We start from the raw sequence: 18,364 nt of genomic DNA, 5'->3' as shown, positions 1-18,364 counted from the left end.
CTCAAGCAAGCTACACAGACCTGAGAGAGTATTCAATTGAATGTAAAGAGGCTTAAAAACCTCGTATAGTACCACAATCTTGTGAACCCATTAGGGTTACATAAGCCTGAGCGGGTTCTCAGCCGTCCCAAGTCTCTTCCTTAGAAAGAACAACCTTTGAGTTGAAAGAAGAGGTGAGGGTCAGGTAAGGCATTCTACTTCATTACTCCCACGCAAATAATTCTGGTGAAAGTAACTTAGGAGAAGTGGCGCATGTTCACTTCGGAGGCTTTTATAGGCCGCCCAATCCGATAACAGACATGTTATAATTTGTACTTGTACAACGCTGTAGACCTTTGTTACGGAAACTATGGGCAAGAAGTAATGTTGTGAAATGTAGCAGCTGATATGCAAGTATGTCTCTAGTGGGGCAGAGCAAAACGCATATCGGCTTGGGTGGGTAGCCCAACGCTCCCAACCCAAAAAGTGATGCCAATCTTTCAAAAATCAATGGAAAAATTTGAATGATTTGTTGAATATATATAAAAGTGATAAGGCCTGCTCCCCTCGAGGAAGCGGGCTTTTCACTTTAATCAATTTTGAATATATGAGTGAGTAACTAGCTTCATGTCCTGCAACATGAGGCAAAATTTTTCACTTTAATCGATTCTCGAATGATTGATGATTATAAGTGGATTTATTGTCTTGTGGTCCCCGGACCTAAGGCAATTTTTTTCACTTTAATCGATTTTTTTAACTTCCCGCTGAGAAAATCGACAATTTTCGAAAAATTGGGAAGTTATGATTTTCACCCCGATTCGCGAAAATCGAAATTTCATCAGATGTCGACGTTTTGAGGTCCTAGGAAGCTATTCTGACTATTTTCAGAATGATGTCCGAGTGTCTGTAGGTATGTATGTGTGTGACCGGTCTATAACTTTTTAACTAATGAACCGATTTGGATGGTTGAGGCGGCAATCGAAAGAGCTTGTTGGCCATCAACTTTTCTGAAAATTTCAGATCATTTGATCAAGTAGACTCGATAATATTGGCGAATTACAAAAAAAAAAATAATTTTTTTTTAGTTTTTTATTGATTTCTTAGAAACGACTTATACGATCAATTCCAAAATCTAATCAGCTCTAGAACTTGATAAAATGCGTCGATTGCCGCCTTAGCCATCTCAATCAGATAATTCGTTCAAGAGTTATCGCGGGCAAAAGAAATAGTAAAAAACGGTTTTTTGCGAATATCTTCGAAACAACTGAACCAAATGATTTCAAAATTTTATCAGTTCTAGAACTCAATATAATACGCCGACCGCTGCCTCAACCATCAAAATCGGTCAATTTGTTCCTGAGATATCGTGGGAGAAAGAAATGCTAAAATCGGTTTTTTTCGAAAACAATGGCACACAGAAGTATTTTCGAGCTCGAAAATGTATCCACGACAATGTTTTCGAGATCAAGGAGCTCGAGGGTCTCGCAGGGTCAACCGATAGACAGATTTTTTTTAATGCAATGTTAATCAAAAGCTATTATATGTCGACAGTGGACTGATACCACCTCCAAAAAGCCCAGGCCCTGCAAACGTTTTTTGATTATTATAAAATTGCGACAGCAATATGTATTAAATTTTTCAGGGAAAACTCGTCTAAGTATCATCTCCCAGACAAAACTTAACCCTATCCTTTTCTCTCCAAAACACTAATCACGCTGTTCACTTTCACAGGTAGCAGCCACACTAATCTAAACTTTCTTCCCTACAGGCATAACCAAGAGTTCAGCGACTCAAACAGCAAAAATTAAACATGGCTTTCTCCTCTCATGATAAATTATCTGCATTGGACCGGCGTTTGGATTATGCGGGATCGGTCCGCATGGGAGGGGAAACCCATGGTGATCTAATAATAACAATTGAGGACACCAGGCCATCATCATCATCATCATCGACGACGATCATCACCACGCTCGTTCGAAGGAGTGCCAGAGTGGCAAGCCGTGTTGTTGTTGCAAATTTGATCGCTACGCCCCCTGGTACCCTCGTTAATCGTTGGAACGAGAGTCGGGAAATGCAGACGTGCCCGGGTAAAATCATGCGACCAAGTAAATTACTAATTTAGAATTAGTAAACGCGAAACGGGAAAAAACACTTAAAACGGATTCAGTAGAAAACGGTACACATTGTTCGTGGAGCACAAGCCGACGTGCCTGCTCGGGGTCGAATAACTTTGCCCACGGTGGGCTCGCAACACAAGAAGAAACAGTAGAAGGGCTCAGTACGGGAAACAAAATCCCCCCCCCCTCCCCCCCTCGACCCCAATTTCGACAACAGTAGAAAGAGAAGGAGGAGAAAGAGGATTCAACGCGGATAGTCTTTGAGTCTTGCAGGTGAACTTGCGAAACGATAAGGCGGTAACACTGGAGGCAGGTGCCTTGTGGGAGGAGGAACGTATTGATGTCCTTCTTCTGCAAGAGCCATACGCAGTTGCGAGTAATAAATATTTTAACATACCCGGTTTTGGCAGCAATGTACAAATTGCTGCTATAACTGGGGAGAGGCCATATGCGGCCATTTGCTTAACCAATCCAAAGTACAAGATAATACACATTTCACAACTAAGCACCGCGCACTGCGTATGCGCTCAAATTGTGGGTCTAGGCATTTCTCTCTACGTGCTATTGTCATACTTCCAGTGTCGAGATGAAATAGAAATTCACATCACGCAATTAGAAAAGGTAGCACAGGCACTAAGGTGAAACACCGAGTTCGAGCCTTAGCGTGAGGTGCTCCAGAGCATAAAAGGGTGGGGCGCGGAGTGGCGCCGAACCACCACATATATATTAGGGTGTTTCATATTCAGGCGGTATTTTTTTTTTCTGTACTATCTGAGAAACTGAAAATTTATAGAACAAAAAAAAATATTCCCTCTTGAAAAAAAATTCAAAGTTAAATAGGGGCTTGGCGCATCGGAAAATTCGATTTCACATTTAAATGACATGAAAATAGAAAATTTTTTACCTCGGCAATGGCTCATTGTACGGATAAGCCCAACATACATTTTTGTAGGGAATTTAATGCTCTACAAAAGAAGTGTTATCATTTTATGATAAATTTATCTGTTTAAAAGTTATTGGAGCTCGAAGTCAAGTTAGAGTAAATTTCGAGATCTTTTTACTACTCCAGCGAAACTATCGGACTTATCATAAAATGTCATAGAATTTTTTATGTAGACAATTCTATTTCCTACAAATTATTTCTTATAAATTTTTTTAAACTCTGCATTGTTTTCTAGTTATTTTCATTTTAATGTCAAGCTCTCAAAATCGATCAGACCAGTATTGTTACGTCCAAAATTGGTACGTAATTATTTAATTTTGAGTGAGTATTTGGTCCAAGCCGAAGCCTATAGACCGGGAACTTCAGAGGTTTTTGTCTTAATAATATTGCTGGTGAAGGTCAAAATTAAATGATGAATTTCTCGGTTTAAAATGAATACATATATTGTTCAAATCAATACAACTGCTTATGATTTGCTAAATAAACTATTACAAAAATTTAATTATTCAAATACTGTTCAGTCACGAGCTTAATCATTTTGAAAAGCTTCGTGTACTTTCGCTACCTACGGGAGCAGCCAAACTCGCTACTGACTTGAATGTCAGAATAGTGCCGGGTCACTCGCTATCTGGGCCCGACACCTGCAATTTCTTGCTCATGACCGTGTCAAAATGGCATGAGAACCCGCTACCAGCCGGCCAATCAGAGAAATTGGCGGCTAACTATTTCCTGTTGGCGCGCTTTTAAGCCAATGGGAAAATTCGTTACTGCATCCATGCTGCCACGTCACCACCGAGCAGCCAAGAAGGAAGAAGACGACGTCTCTATTTCCAATCTACATCGACCAGTACAAATTCAGCTATCCATCCAATCGCTTCGCTCAAAATAGTATATCTCTAGTGTGATATAAGTCTGAACCGCTTCGCTAAATCCCTGCTTAAATATTCTCAATAATTAGCTAGTATATCAAGGCTACTAATTATTGAGTATATATTGAATTGTTGCTCGCGTCTTATTAATTATAAATTAATTATCGCGTCATTAACCACTACCGACCACGTGTCGAATTTATACGCGTATTCTTTTACAGTCGCATTCGCTATCGCGTATCTTGTAGTTGCATTCGCTATTTTTCTCATAGTTTTAGTGTATATATTGTTTAATAAAGATCTATTCTTTTATCTGTAATTTGTGTTAATTGTTAGTTATTGAATTAACCACACCTACACCAGAATCCCACAGAGCATTCGCTCATTTTACAAATACAAACTTTAAAGCAAAATTAAATGTTAAACGACACTTAATAAAAATTAATTACTCAAAATACAAACAAAATTCGGGACCAGACTATTTCTAAAAGTCTCTTATAAAATTTAATTATTCAAGGTTAATAATTCGTGACCAGACTATTTCTTAAAGTCTATTACAAAATATAATGATTCAAATATAAATTCACGTATAAAAATTCGTGACCAGACTATTTCTTAAAGTCTTTTACAAAATATAAAGATTCAAATTTAAATTCAAGTATAAAAATTCGTGACCAGACTATTTCTTAAAGTCTCTTACAAAATTTTATCTGACCCTGTGTTTACATAAAATAGTTATTAACATACCTATTTTGCACCTTCGCAGTATTTTCTGTTGCAAAATATTCAGTTGACAATAAATAATACAAATATAGAAAGTTTCGTTTCAATAAAAAAAGATGCCTGTGAATATCAGAGCTCTCAATATTAATATTAACATTGTCCGCATTGCACTTTTCTATTTTCCATAAGAATAACATGGAAAAAAATTTTTTTACGTCTTCTGATTTTTATAAGTAGCTAACGATGCGTCATAGGAATAATTGGCTAGCATATTTTTGTAGGGAATTAAATGTTCTACAAAAAAAGATTATAATCATTTTTTGATGAATCTATTTTTTCAAAAGTTATTTGAGGTTGAAGTCGAATTCATATTAAATTTTGAGATTTTCTTACTTTTCCGGCGAAACTATCAGACCTATTACAAAATATTATTGGACCTCTTTTGTAGACAATTTCATTCCCTAGAAGTTTTTTTACAAAGTTTTTTCGAATTCCGCATTGTTTTCTAGTTACTTTTATTTTAATGTCGTGCTCATAAGGAAAATAGTCTTCTGATCGATTTTAATAATTTTTATTTTCTATGGGTCTATTGAGTACAAAGAGCAGGTACCATCAGTTACAGAACGGTCATGGATCTAGCTACTTACTTTTTTCTCACTCCTCGCCATTCTTCTGTATCTGATCACTGATTGACTGATAGTTTTTAATTAATAGCTAATTACAGCTGCTTCAGATGCAAAAATGGCAAAGGAATTTCCTACTCAGATGAACGAGATGTATATGCCTATTTTTTTGTACCTTTACTTTTGGGACACGCTGTATATATATACTAGGGGGCTTCAAAAATAATCGATATTTTTTTTTTCTTTCGACTGTTGTAAAAAAAGTTTCAAGACATCAAAAAAAAAAATCTGTCTATCGGTTGACCCAGCGAGCCAGCCTCAAAACTTCCCGCTGTTTTCAAGCTCCTCGAGCTCGAAAACATTGTTGTGGATACATTTTCGAGCTCTTCGAGCTCGAAAATACTTTTATGTGCCATTGATTTCGAAAAAAACCGATATTAGCATTTCTTTTTCCCACGATATCTCAGGAACGAATTGTCCGATTTTGATGGTTGAGGCGGAAATCGGCGTATTTTATTGAGTTCTAGAACTGATAAAATTTTGAAATTGTTTGGTTCTGTTATTTCGAAGATATTCGCAAAAAACCGTTTTTTACTATTTTTTTTGCCCGCGATAACTCTTGAACGAATTATCTGATTGAGATGGCTAAGGCGGCAATCGACGCGTTTTATCAAGTTCTAGAGCTGATTAGATTTTGGAATTGATCGTATAAGTCGTTTCTGAGAAATCAATAAAAAACTAAAAAAAATTTTTTTTTTTTTCGTAATTCGCCAATATTATCGAGTCTACTTGATCAAATGATCTGAAATTTTCAGAAAAGTTGATGGCCAACAAGCTCTTTCGATTGCCGCCATAACCATCCAAATCGGTTCATCAGTTAAAAAGTTATAGACCGGTCACACACATACATACATACAGACACTCGGACATCATTCTGAAAATAGTCAGAATAGCTTCCTAGGACCTCAAAACGTCGACATCTGATGAAATTTCGATTTTCGCGAATCGGGGTGAAAACAATAACTTCCCGCTAAGAAAATCGTCGATTTTCTTGGCGGGAAGTTAAAAATCATTTCAAAAGGACGATTTTTTATTTTAGTTTTAAGAGGTAGCGCTTGCCCTAGCGGATCCGAATTACGGTAAATACAGTGATTTACCGTAATTTACGGTGCCTAGCAGAATTACCGTAAATTACGGCAATTTAGCGTAATTTGCCGTAGATTACCGCAATTTACCGTAGATTACCGTAATTTACGGTAATTCTTCTAGGCACCGTAAATTACGGTAAATTACGGTAAATCGCTGTATTTACCGTAATTCGGATCCGCTAGGGTGCTCTTCGAATTTTCCCATGCTAATAATACGGGAATTTTACTTTTTTTATAAAAATATCATAACTTTATTTGACGTTAAGAAAAAAATTTGAGTCATCGATATTTTTGTAGGAAATTTTATGCTCTGCATAATTGTCAATAAGCTTATTAGCTATAAATCGTACGGTTCAAAAGTTACAGGTATTTGAAGTTGATAATTTCATTTCGCAGCATTTCTGTGAAAAAAGCTAAATTTTCTATTATCTAAAATAATAACACCGATACCCATTGGTTTTTAAAATCACTTGTGATTGCTACAAAAAGTATATTTTTATTTTTACTTTCTCATTTATTTTTCCCACCCGAAATAATGATCATAAAAATTATTTATGTAGATTCCAAACATGACTTGTTATTTAAATTTGACTTGTTCACTTGAACTCGGCTTTGAGATTTTTAACTCACGGAATACGAAATTAGAATGAAAAAATCACTACCCGATTAGAATTTTTTTTCATAAGAATTCATTTTACGGCATTTTTTCTAGGGCAAACTTTTTGGCTTTTTAAGTAATTACTTCTACTATTATCAGTTAATCAATTCAAAGCATTTAATAACGTAATCATTTTTTAAATTGTAATATTTAGCAGTAGCATTAGCAGGTACATTTATGTGATTATTCAAGCCATTTAAAATTTTTTTCAGGTAACATATTTATTGTAAGCATTTACTCACTGCAAGGAATTTTCGTTTTTCATAGAGACAAACGCCAATATTATTCCACAAATGGAAAGATTCTGGAAAACTCTGAGCGGCTACTTTAAACTTGGAAATAGCGATTTCAGGTTCTCGGTGAATCTAAGGATAAGCATATATATGTTTAGTCTACTTGCCCTACTACGAAACTTTGTGGCGAAAAATTGCCGGAGTCAAATAAAAAATTGAATAAAATAGAGAAAAATCTCGTGAATCTCCCGGTACAAAAACCCAGCAAAAAAAGGTGTAATTTTTTTTGTTATTATTAAAAACGTTTTGCAAGTAAAGCCTCAGTCTACTTTAACGGAATACTGGATAAAGATTTTTCTCATGCAGTTAATGAAATGTACAAAATAATATAATTCAATCTTTTATGAATCGTTTGATCACAAGGTTTATACGAAAATGTTAATTATTAATTATGAAAATAATTATTTAATCTAATCAACACAAAAAAATACTAGCCTAACAGTTGCTGTTTGTACCGATGTGGTCTGCGCATATCCATAGTGGGAAGAAGTTGCGCGCGTCGCCATGACTTATTTAAAATTCCAAGCACAGTATATATTAATAATTTTAATAATTTTATCAATTGTTGTAAAAATTTCTCATTTATTAATTGAATTTATAGTATTAAAATAAATAATTGCCTGAAATAAAATAATTCACGCGCTTGGAATTTTAAATAAGTCATGGCGACGCGCGCAACTTCTCCCCACTATGGATATGCGCAGACCACATCGGTACAAACATCAACTGTTAGGCTAGTATTTTTTTGTGTTGATTAGATTAAATAATTATTTTCATAATTAATAATTAACATTTTCGTACAAACCTTGTGATCAAACGATTCATAAAAGATTGAATTATATTATTTTGTACATTTCATTAACTGCATGAGAAAAATCTTTATCCAGTATTCCGTTAAAGTAGACTAAGGCTTTACTTGCAAAACGTTTTTGTTAATAACAAAAAAAATTACACCTTTTTTTGCTATTTTACTATTACACCTTTTCTCTATTTTATTCAATTTTTTATTTGACTACGGCAATTTTTCGCCACAAAGTTTCGTAGTAGGGCAAGTAGACTAGTTATATCAATACAATGATTTAGTAGTAATTGTAATTAATACAATGCTAGTTCTATTCGAAAATTATAAATACCTGTATTATATATGCTACCGCAAGCATAGCCCTAGATGTTACTGAGTCCTGTGATAGTATCTTTCCAAATTCATGGAATGCTTTTAGTACATCATTCATTTTCAGATACAGAAGTCCTAATTTTGCTATCACTTCATTCTGTATAGTGCAGGTACTACAACAAAAAAAAAGCGATTCTAGTAAGTGTTTTCTAAGTGAATCAGGTTTTGCCAATATAAAGCATTTAAAATCATTACAGTGTTACGTTTCCGTAAAATTTACTAATCATAGGAATCTAATTTATTTAATTATTTCTTTTAATTTCTAATTTCTGATCCGTTTGAATGAATACATCGCCGATAGTCATTTTTAGAACGTTTATGCAGGCCATCCGCAGAACAAAAAAAAGTGTCTACGTGCATAAGAATCGGATTGCCTAGACGTTCCCATAAGGAACCTGAAATGCATCACTTCATTTTTTTTTTTAATATAAGTCGAAGATCCAAAAAGAGATCGATTTTTATTGATCTGTTTACCAGATGAAACTTATGACTTATCAAATGTTATCTATAAAGAAAAAAATCGCAGTTGCATCGCCTATTGACATTTGGCCAAGGCTATTTTTTATTCAAAAAATCTGGGCGTCGGTTGACCCTGCGGGCCAGCCCCAAAACTTTCCGTTGTTTTCGAGCTCAAAGAGCTCGAAAACATTGTTGTGAGTACATTTTCGAGCTCTTTGAGCTCGAAAATACTATTGTATCCCATTCTTTTCGAAAAAAAACCGTTTTTAGCATTTCTTTCTCCCACGATATTTCACGAACGAATCGACCGATTTCGATGTTTGAGGCGGCAATCGACGTGTTTTATTGAGTTCTAGAGCTGATCAAATTTTGAAATTGTTTGGTTTAGTCGCTTCAAAGATATTCGCAAAAAACCGTTTTTTGGCATTTCTTTTGCCCACGATATCTCATGAACGAATAAACCGATTTTGATGGTTGAAGCGGCAATCGACGTGTTTTATTGAGTTCTAGAGCTAATTAGATTTCGAAGTCGATCGTTCGAGTCGTTTCTAAGAAATCAATAAAAAGCTAAAAAAAAAAAAAATTTTTTTTTCCGTAATTCGCCAATATTTTCGAATCTACTTGATCAAATGATCTGAAATTTTCAGAAAAGTTGATGGCCAACAAGCTCTTTCGATTGCCGCCTTAACCATCCAAATCGGTTCATTAGTTAAAAAGTTATAAGCCGGTCACACACATACACACACACACACACACACACACACACACACACACACACACACACACACACACACACACACATACATACATACAGACACTCGGACATCATTCTGAAAATAGTCAGAATAGCTTCCTAGAGCCTCAAAACGTCGACATCTGAAATTTCGATTTTCGCAGATCGGGGTGAAAACAATAACTTCCCAATTTTTCGAAAATCGTCGATTTTCTTAGCGGGAAGTTAAAAAACTATAGTTAAGATTGTTAGTCATGTTTCACTCTGCTGTTTACCGAGCGAACTAACGAGAAATCAAAATTATGAAGCATAAGGAATATGGAAATATAAGGAGGGGCATAAGGATATGCAAACGTAGTATCGCGTACCGTTTTCTGTTCACTATTCCAATGCAAGCGGATATAAACGGCTAATTCGGTACAAGTGATGTCACCGATCTGTTTTTCAATTGATAGTATATTACACACCGAGGGAAGTAAAGTAAGAAATGTCTCAGATCACATGTAATTGTTGGCCGAGGCGAAGCCGAGGTCAACAAACATGTGGTCTGAGGCTTTCTTATTTACTTCCCGAGGAGTGTATGCTATTTTTCTCCTCAACGGAGGCGGAAAGCGGCAACTTCGTTTTGCACAGCGGGACGAAAGTTGACGCTTTCCGCCCGTCGAGGAGAAAAATGTTTATTTAAATATAGATTATTTCATTGCAAACGCGATAGTATAGTATTGCATTTAAAAAACTGATGAAAAATACTATTGTCGAGCTTCAAAATCCCAAAAACGGAGCAAGCATCGATGTGCGATAGAGAAACATTGGGCATACTGTTCAGTGCAATAGAAAAAGACGCAGCATAGCAACTGCGCACGACGTGGTCATCGAAAGAAATAGAGAACGCATGATCTTTTTACGAATGATAAAGAAGAACAACACTTCTAGTACATAGGCAGAGAAGGTTCTGGCTCGCTTGGGGTAAGATGGGCAGTTGTTTTACCGGCCAAGCTCGGCTTTTCAAGGACAATTTTTGATCATTTCGCAGCTAATTGACAGACAAGAAGGGGGCAGTGGAAGAGAAGTCATGAGACTGGCCTTCATAAAACTAAATTGGTATTAGTAAATGAACCTTATCTTAGATTATTAATTACCGGTTATTAAATGGGTTTAGGGTATGAATGTTTATTGATTATTAATCCCTTCGTTATTATCTTTCGATTGATTACGGTTAATTCTATTTAACACTATAGGTGTGGAAGTTATACTTGTTTTTAATTATTATGGGGTAATTATTAAATAATCTGGAGTTATTATTAGTTCGGTTAAACAAGCTGGACAATCGGATTACAATGATATTTTTCATTTGTAATTATTTTAATTATTTATCGAGTTATTCAAAATGGAAACTATCGATATACTCATAAGTGTTAGTGAGAAACGACGGAATACGTCACAAGAAGGGGTGGTAGAAGATGGGTCGAGCAGCACGCATCTCCAAAAAAGGAGATTTTATAAATCTAAATCAATGTTAGTAAATAAGTGAAACTTATCAATATAGTCATATGTGTTAGAGAGCGATATGGTGGCACGCGTCAAGAGAAGAGACCGTGAAAGCGCAAGCGATAATAATAATAATACAACAAATTAGTTCAGTTATTAAAGACAGAAATTATATTCTTATGTATGTGTTAGTGAAAGACAATAGGAAGCGAAATAGTAGATTCTTTGACTGACCTATGATGTTTAGTTTGTCGGTGTATAAGTTTTTATCTAATTTCGCATTCACTTTTTCTTTACCCGCTGGTTTATTATAATTCTCTCATGTTGTTATAGATAGGTGGCTACGAATTTGGTTATTATCTGTAGGATGTTAAAATTATTATTATCGTTATATATTCTGTCGCGATATGTTATGGTTGTTCTATGATATGTAGTTAATTAATTGTTATCTTATTTGTTTCCTCGCCAGTACGTTAGAATGTTGCGTCTCCAATTTTTAATATGTTTTATTATTACATTTCTGGAGTATAGTGTTTCCTGTTTACATCAACAGTCTTAACAGTCATTTGACCTTAGATATTTCATTTTTTTAAATTTATAATTTTTTTTTTATTCATAAAATTTTAGGTTATTTCCGTGGTTTGACATGTTACGCCGTAACACAACCTGCGAATTATTTGTTTGTGATAGATGCTTGAATCATTTCAGATATGTTTATTCATATGAAAATCACAAAGCTGATTGTTCTAAAATGAATAAAGTCCATATGACATTTCCGAAGGGAAAAGATCAAATTTTGAAATTCAAAAACTACCAATATAAAGACACAGTATTTTTTGTTGTGTATGCAGACTTGGAATGTACACTAGAAAAGACCCAAGGAAATGATGAAACTCAGAAGCATGTTCCACACAGTATAGCATTCTATCAGCATTGCAGTTATAATAATAAATTATCTAAATTTGAATTAAATCGTTCAAAACTTTGTATTGGGTGGTTTATTTTAAAGTTAGAAAAATTAGCTATTGAATATGAAGGGTATTTGAAAAATCCTATACCAATGAAGCCGCTTACTAAACCGCAGCAAAAGACACATAATCAGGCAACTGTTTGTCATATTTGTGGAAAAATAATTACTACAAATACCGGAAAGTGTTATGATCACTGTCATTTCACTGGTAATTATCGCGGTCCAGCTCATATATCTTGTAATGTCAATTATCCCAAGTCTCATGTTATTCCCATAGTCTTTCACAATTTATCCGGTTATGATTTACATTTTTTAATTAAAAGTTTAGCTAAACTCATCAATGGTGATGTAACTTTACTACCAATTAATAAAGAAAAATATATATCTTTTACAAAATCAATTGAAAATACATCAGTGAAATTACGTTTCATAGACTCATTCAGATTTATGGCATCAAGCCTTGAAAAATTAGCTTCAAATCTTGGTGATGATGAAAAACTTATAACGAAACTTCACTATCCTGATCCAGATGAATTTAAATTAGTAACGCGCAAATGTATATTTCCTTATGAATATATTTCAAGCATTGATAAACTTAATGACAAGCAATTGCCTGATCAAGTATCATTTTTCTCAAAACTAACAAATGAAAGCGTCTCTGATGAGGATTATTTATTTGCTCAGCTAGTCTGGAACAAATTTAACATCAAAACATTAAGAGAGTAATCAGATTTATATCTTAAAACTGATGTACTTCTTCTAGCAGATGTATTTGAAAATTTTAGACAAAGCTGCTTCAAAACTTATAATCTAGATCCATTACATTACTATACTGCACCTGGTCTGTCTAATGATGCAATGCTAAAATACACTGGTGTGGAACTCCAGCTTCTTACTGATCCTGAAATGGTACTTTTTATTGAAAAAGGCATCAGGGGTAGGGTTCTCAGTGTACAAACCGATATGCTGCTGCTAATAATCGGTACATGGGTGAGGACTTTGATCCAAGTAAAGCTGAATCATACTTGATGTACTATGATGTAAATAATTTATACGGCGCAGCTATGAGTATGCCACTGTCAACAGGTTCATTTGAGTAGGTGAAAAATGTTGATGATGATGTAAATGAATTTTTAAATGATAATAATGATGTAGCATATATATTAGAAGTAGATTTAGAGTATCCTAAGGAGTTACGTGAACTCCATAAAGATTTACCTCTGTGTCCTGAGCACTTTGTACCACCAGGATCTAAACACTCAAAATTATCCAGGGTTGGGCAAAAATAGTATTTTCATCACTATTTTTCGCTTAAATAATTAATTTTTCAATTACTTAATAATTTATCAAAAATTATTACGAATTTTTTCAAAAAATTAGTATTTTTTAAACTTATTTTATTAAATATATCGAAATAAAAAATTTGAGTATTGATAATTTCAATTAAAAGAAAAATTAAAATTATCTGAAAAAGAAATATCAATTGCCAAAAAATTAAACCATTATTTATTTTATAATTAATAATTAGCAGAGTATTTATTATTTTCTTCATAAAAATTCCTGAATTTTAGAAAAATTTCATACTCATATCTGATAGTTATTCAATTGACAAGCAATTAGATAATTTTTTTTCAATAATTTTAATTTTCTTGAAAATTAGGATCAAATTTCCTCCAATTATTAATTTTCAAAAAATTAAAAATTATTTGTTTCTAATTACTAATTACTTCAAAAATTAGGAAATCGTTTACTTTTAATTATTTATTTCAGAATAATTAGCAAATTTCTATGTCTAAATATTAATTAATCAAATAATCAGGAAATAATGTTCTCTAATTATTGATGTTTAAAATAATTAGAAGATATTTTTTCTCTAATTACTGATTTTCAGAATAATTAGAAGATATCTTTCTCTAATTACTGATTTCCAGAATAATTAGAAGATATTTTTTCTCTAATTACTCATTTCCAGAATAATTACACCGTCATAAATTTTCGGAGTGAGTACGGAGTGATTTGGGAGTGAATACAAAAGAAATCTTATTCAGTTAACTGACTCCCCTTAGTAGTTAAATTCACTCCGAAGGGAAGTTTTTAAATAATCGTTTAAAAAACTTTACGCAATAGATTTTTTTAAATACTTCCCATAGAAATTGAGAGGTTTTGCGGTTATCGTCGATAAGTGCAAGGAAGTCTACATTCACTTTGAAAATCAATAACTCGGAAAAAAATAATCATACAGAGAACCAATGTTGAGTTTTAAAAGCTTCAAAAAATTCTCTATAAGCTCTTATAGATAAGTGATTTTTTAAAAACAATTACAAATTACCAGAATAAACAATTCTTAAATACTCATCCACTTTGTCTATTATAAAAATTTTACCTACGACCTACGAAATGCCGCAAACGACGACTCAATAATTTGAAAAGTGGCTGAGTGATCGGGAATTGAAAAAAAAATCCTAACTTTCACACGTAAGGGAAGAGGGGACAAAGCGGGATACTTCAGAAAATGCTAAGGTTTCGAGGACAAATACGCTAAATCTTTTTTTTTTAATGATATTCAAAGTAAATAAACAAAAATTTCAGTCACCGTTGAAACAAAAAAAAATTTGTAATCCTATTAAATAAAATTGATTAAATTAAATTTTCTTGTAAGTAATTTACATAGAGAAAAATTACATTTTACACAATTATTGGATGCAAAGGAAAAAAAAAAATTTTATTGGTTTTTATCATAAAACAAAAGCCATCAACATTTTTCGACTAACACTCGATTTTTGAAAAAGTTTGACAAAAAATAATCAAAATAATACTCAATTATATTTACAGAAGTGATTTTGGAATATTTAAAAAATACAATTTTTTTTTATAAAATTTTGGTGGTACCCCTTTTTGCCCCCCTTCCCCGATTTTGAATGGAAAAACTTCAAAATCGAATGTAAAGTATTCAAAACTAAAATTAAGAGCAGAAACTTTCAGAGAATTTTTTTTTCAATGCCTGCAACTATATTTCAAAGTGGAAGCGAAAATAAATATTCTTTCCAAATGGACCACTCTAAGATATATCCGTAATTAAACATAGATACGTTTCGTATCAATCAAGTGTGATCAGGTCTAATCCTGTATAAACTTATACATAACTATATACGAGTTTATATCAGTCGTGTCTGATCAGATCAAAATATACTATAAAATTAAATATTCTACATTTTTTATGACATTTCATAGAATTTTACAACATGTTACCTCACATTAGATGTATTCGTAGGATCTAATTTTGTAAATATATATATAAAATGGTATAAAATTTCGTTTGATCATGACTTCTCTTATTTAGGTCTTACTTTATCAAATTATATGAAATATTCCTGTAAAGTTTTATAAAATTGTATAAAATTTAATAAGATTTGATAAAATTGCATAATATTTGATATAATTTTGTAAAAATATTTGTTCCCGGAATGAGAAAGTTGCAACTCAAATCTGTTATTTTAGTAACTGAAAAAAATTGTTTATTTATTATCAGATATTAAAATACTTTCAAACTGACTTGCCTTCATCAATCCTTATCTAGAATATTATATTCTTTGGCTATTTCAATAATTATTTACCAAATATTTAATATCTCTATCAATTGTACTGGAAAAGTTGCAACTCAAATCTGTTATTTTGTCTAAGGATTTAAGTAACTAAAAAAAATTGTTTAGTTATTATCAGATATTAAAATACTTTCAAACTGACTTGCCTTCATCAATCCTAATCTAGAATATTATATTCTTCAACTAATCTGTAAAAAACGTAACGTTGTACAGTTAAGGAAAAATAAATATTAATTAATATTCTTTAACTGTTATAATAATTATTTCTATTCATTTCGATAAGAAGGATGCTATTTCATTGGGAAGTTGTGATTGTTTTTCGAATCTGAAGTTACTTTAAACAAATGTTTATTTTTTTTCTGATCATCGAACACTTTTATGGTAATTTGAAATCATCAATTTTGGCTTGAAATCTTATATTCTCCATTTATTTCACAGAATAATTGCAAAGCATTTTGTGTACATATTGAACAGAATAGGAAATAACAACGGGAAATGGAAATTTTTTCTTGTAATTAAAGAAGGAAATACTTAATTTCAAGTGGACGATTAATATTAGTACGTAATTAGTAGTAATAGTACGTGGAATAAACTTCTAATCATTTGAGAAAGGTTATTACTTTTTCAATGCAAAGAAATGTCTTATTTTTCAGGAAAGCTTAATAGTTAGCCGAAAAAAAAATTCTTATTTTTCTGAAAACTTGGCAAGATGGCCGCAACTGAGTGAATGTGCGTAAAAGTGTGTCCCCAGTCTTTACCACTCTATTATTTAACTAGTGAGTCATTAATTAAATAAGATGTTTGTAATTGAGTATAAAAATATTTAGAACGTCTTGTGATATAAAATTGTGTTATTAATATTTTTTTTCATACTAAATTTTCTTTTTTTGTGTGACTCTTGGAGATAACCCCCAATATTGAGGAGTAATATTATTATTATTATCTGTAATAAGATACTTCTGGACAAATTATTAGTAGTATGTGCTGACCCCTAGCGGCGTAAATATATTTTACAATGGATGAGTGTAATGCATCATTTATTGACTGTCAAGTGGATGTGTCATGCAAGGCTTGTAATGTACCCATATTACACAAATCTGTCAACTGCCCAAAATGCCTGAGTTGTTTTCACACGGCGTGTGTCAACATTGAAGCACTAACCAAAAATGGCGGATTCATCAGATGCTGTGGCCCGGGACGCGGTAAATCAACGAATACCGGTGGAACGCATTAGTTCACGCTTGAAGATATCCAGCAGACATTTAGAGATGAAATAACTCCACTAGCAAGACGGCTAGATAATGTAGAAATCAGACTGGATAATTTGGATACATATTTGAAAGATTTCTCCACCAGAGGAATTAGTGAGCACCGTGAAATTGTCAAGCTTAAAGAGAAGGTTAACAGTATTGTGTCATCGGCTTCTGGGGCCCAGTCAGTGGCAGGGGCGTCTCATGATGTGTTCAAGGAATTTGAGGATAGACTACGCAGGCGGTCGAATCTCATGGTTTATGAACTCCCGGAGGATGATTCTTCGGAATCAGAAAATGGTAATCTCCATGCGAGAATCACAAAACGGTTTCTGTAAATTATTGAGCAAAACAATAGCTACTCTAAAAATTAAATTTAAATGTATGCGTGTGGGTAAATTATTATTGAACAGTACATCCCCACGTCCGGTAAAAATTATTTTCAATGATTCTGAATCAGTTGATATCATCCTGCAGGCATATATCAAATTCAAGACCCAGAGGAAGCTACCAGTATCGATCCAGCAGTTGATAATTGCTCGAGATCAAACACCGGCGCAGAGACTGGAGTACTTGGCCTTGAAAGAGGAGATGAAGCGGCGTACTTCAGCGGGGGAGAAGAACTTGAAGATAGTGACCAGGGGAACGCGTCAATTTATAGTTCAGCATGCTCGAACTTCGGTTCTGAACAAGATGAACAAAGATCAATAACTCTTTATGAAAGTATCCTGCTAACGAACTATTCGATGTACTATCAAAATGTACGTGGTCTTAATACGAAGCTCAATCAGGTCTTCATTGAATCTTCTGTATTGACAGATGATTTCTTAGCACTTACAGAAACCTGGCTCACGCCTAACATTTATTCTAACGAACTATTAGATCCTGCACTGTACTTGGTATATAGATCTGATAGGCGTGTCTCTCGGAAAAAGTCAAGAGGTGGAGGGGTGCTAATTGCAGCTCGTCAAACCTTAAATACTACTATTTTTGATACTTCGTTATTATCCATCTTTGAAGATATAGACGTCGTTGGAGTTCGATTAGTGGAAAACTGTGATCAACTTATATTGATTGTTGTATATATTCCACCTGAAGTGGTGATTAATATACTAAGTGATTTTTTAGAATTATTATCTGAGCTCTTGAGTGATGTTAGTTGTAAGGTTATTATAGCTGGTGGTTTCAACATTAGTAAGTTTATCAGGCATCAGGCTCGCACATTATATGATGCGAGATCTGCACTAGTAAGTGACTTTAATGATTTACTTAAACTGGAACAATACAATTGTATTACTAATAACCAAGGCAATTGTTTAGACTTGGTGTTGTCGA

At 33.4% G+C, this 18,364-nt stretch overlaps 1 protein-coding gene across 4 annotated transcripts in view; it reads right to left on the bottom strand.

Moving 5' to 3' along the window:
- The window catches only part of LOC130666536 (Bardet-Biedl syndrome 4 protein), a 234,879-nt gene that overhangs the window by 83,853 nt on the left and 132,662 nt on the right, over window positions 1–18,364 (bottom strand). For all 4 annotated transcript variants that reach the window (XM_057467646.1, XM_057467649.1, XM_057467647.1 and 1 more), the window contains 2 exons: window positions 8,487–8,640; window positions 7,303–7,425 (listed from right to left, as the gene is read on the bottom strand). In XM_057467646.1, coding sequence (XP_057323629.1) covers window positions 7,303–7,425; window positions 8,487–8,640 — 277 coding nt within the window. The remainder of the gene's footprint in view (window positions 1–7,302; window positions 7,426–8,486; window positions 8,641–18,364) is intronic.

This window comes from Microplitis mediator, chromosome 4 (assembly GCF_029852145.1).
Source record: "Microplitis mediator isolate UGA2020A chromosome 4, iyMicMedi2.1, whole genome shotgun sequence".
In the NCBI taxonomy this organism is placed as follows: Eukaryota; Metazoa; Arthropoda; class Insecta; order Hymenoptera; family Braconidae; genus Microplitis; species Microplitis mediator.
The sequence above is the reverse complement of the archived record's forward strand: the minus strand, read 5'-3'. Positions and strand labels throughout refer to the sequence as shown.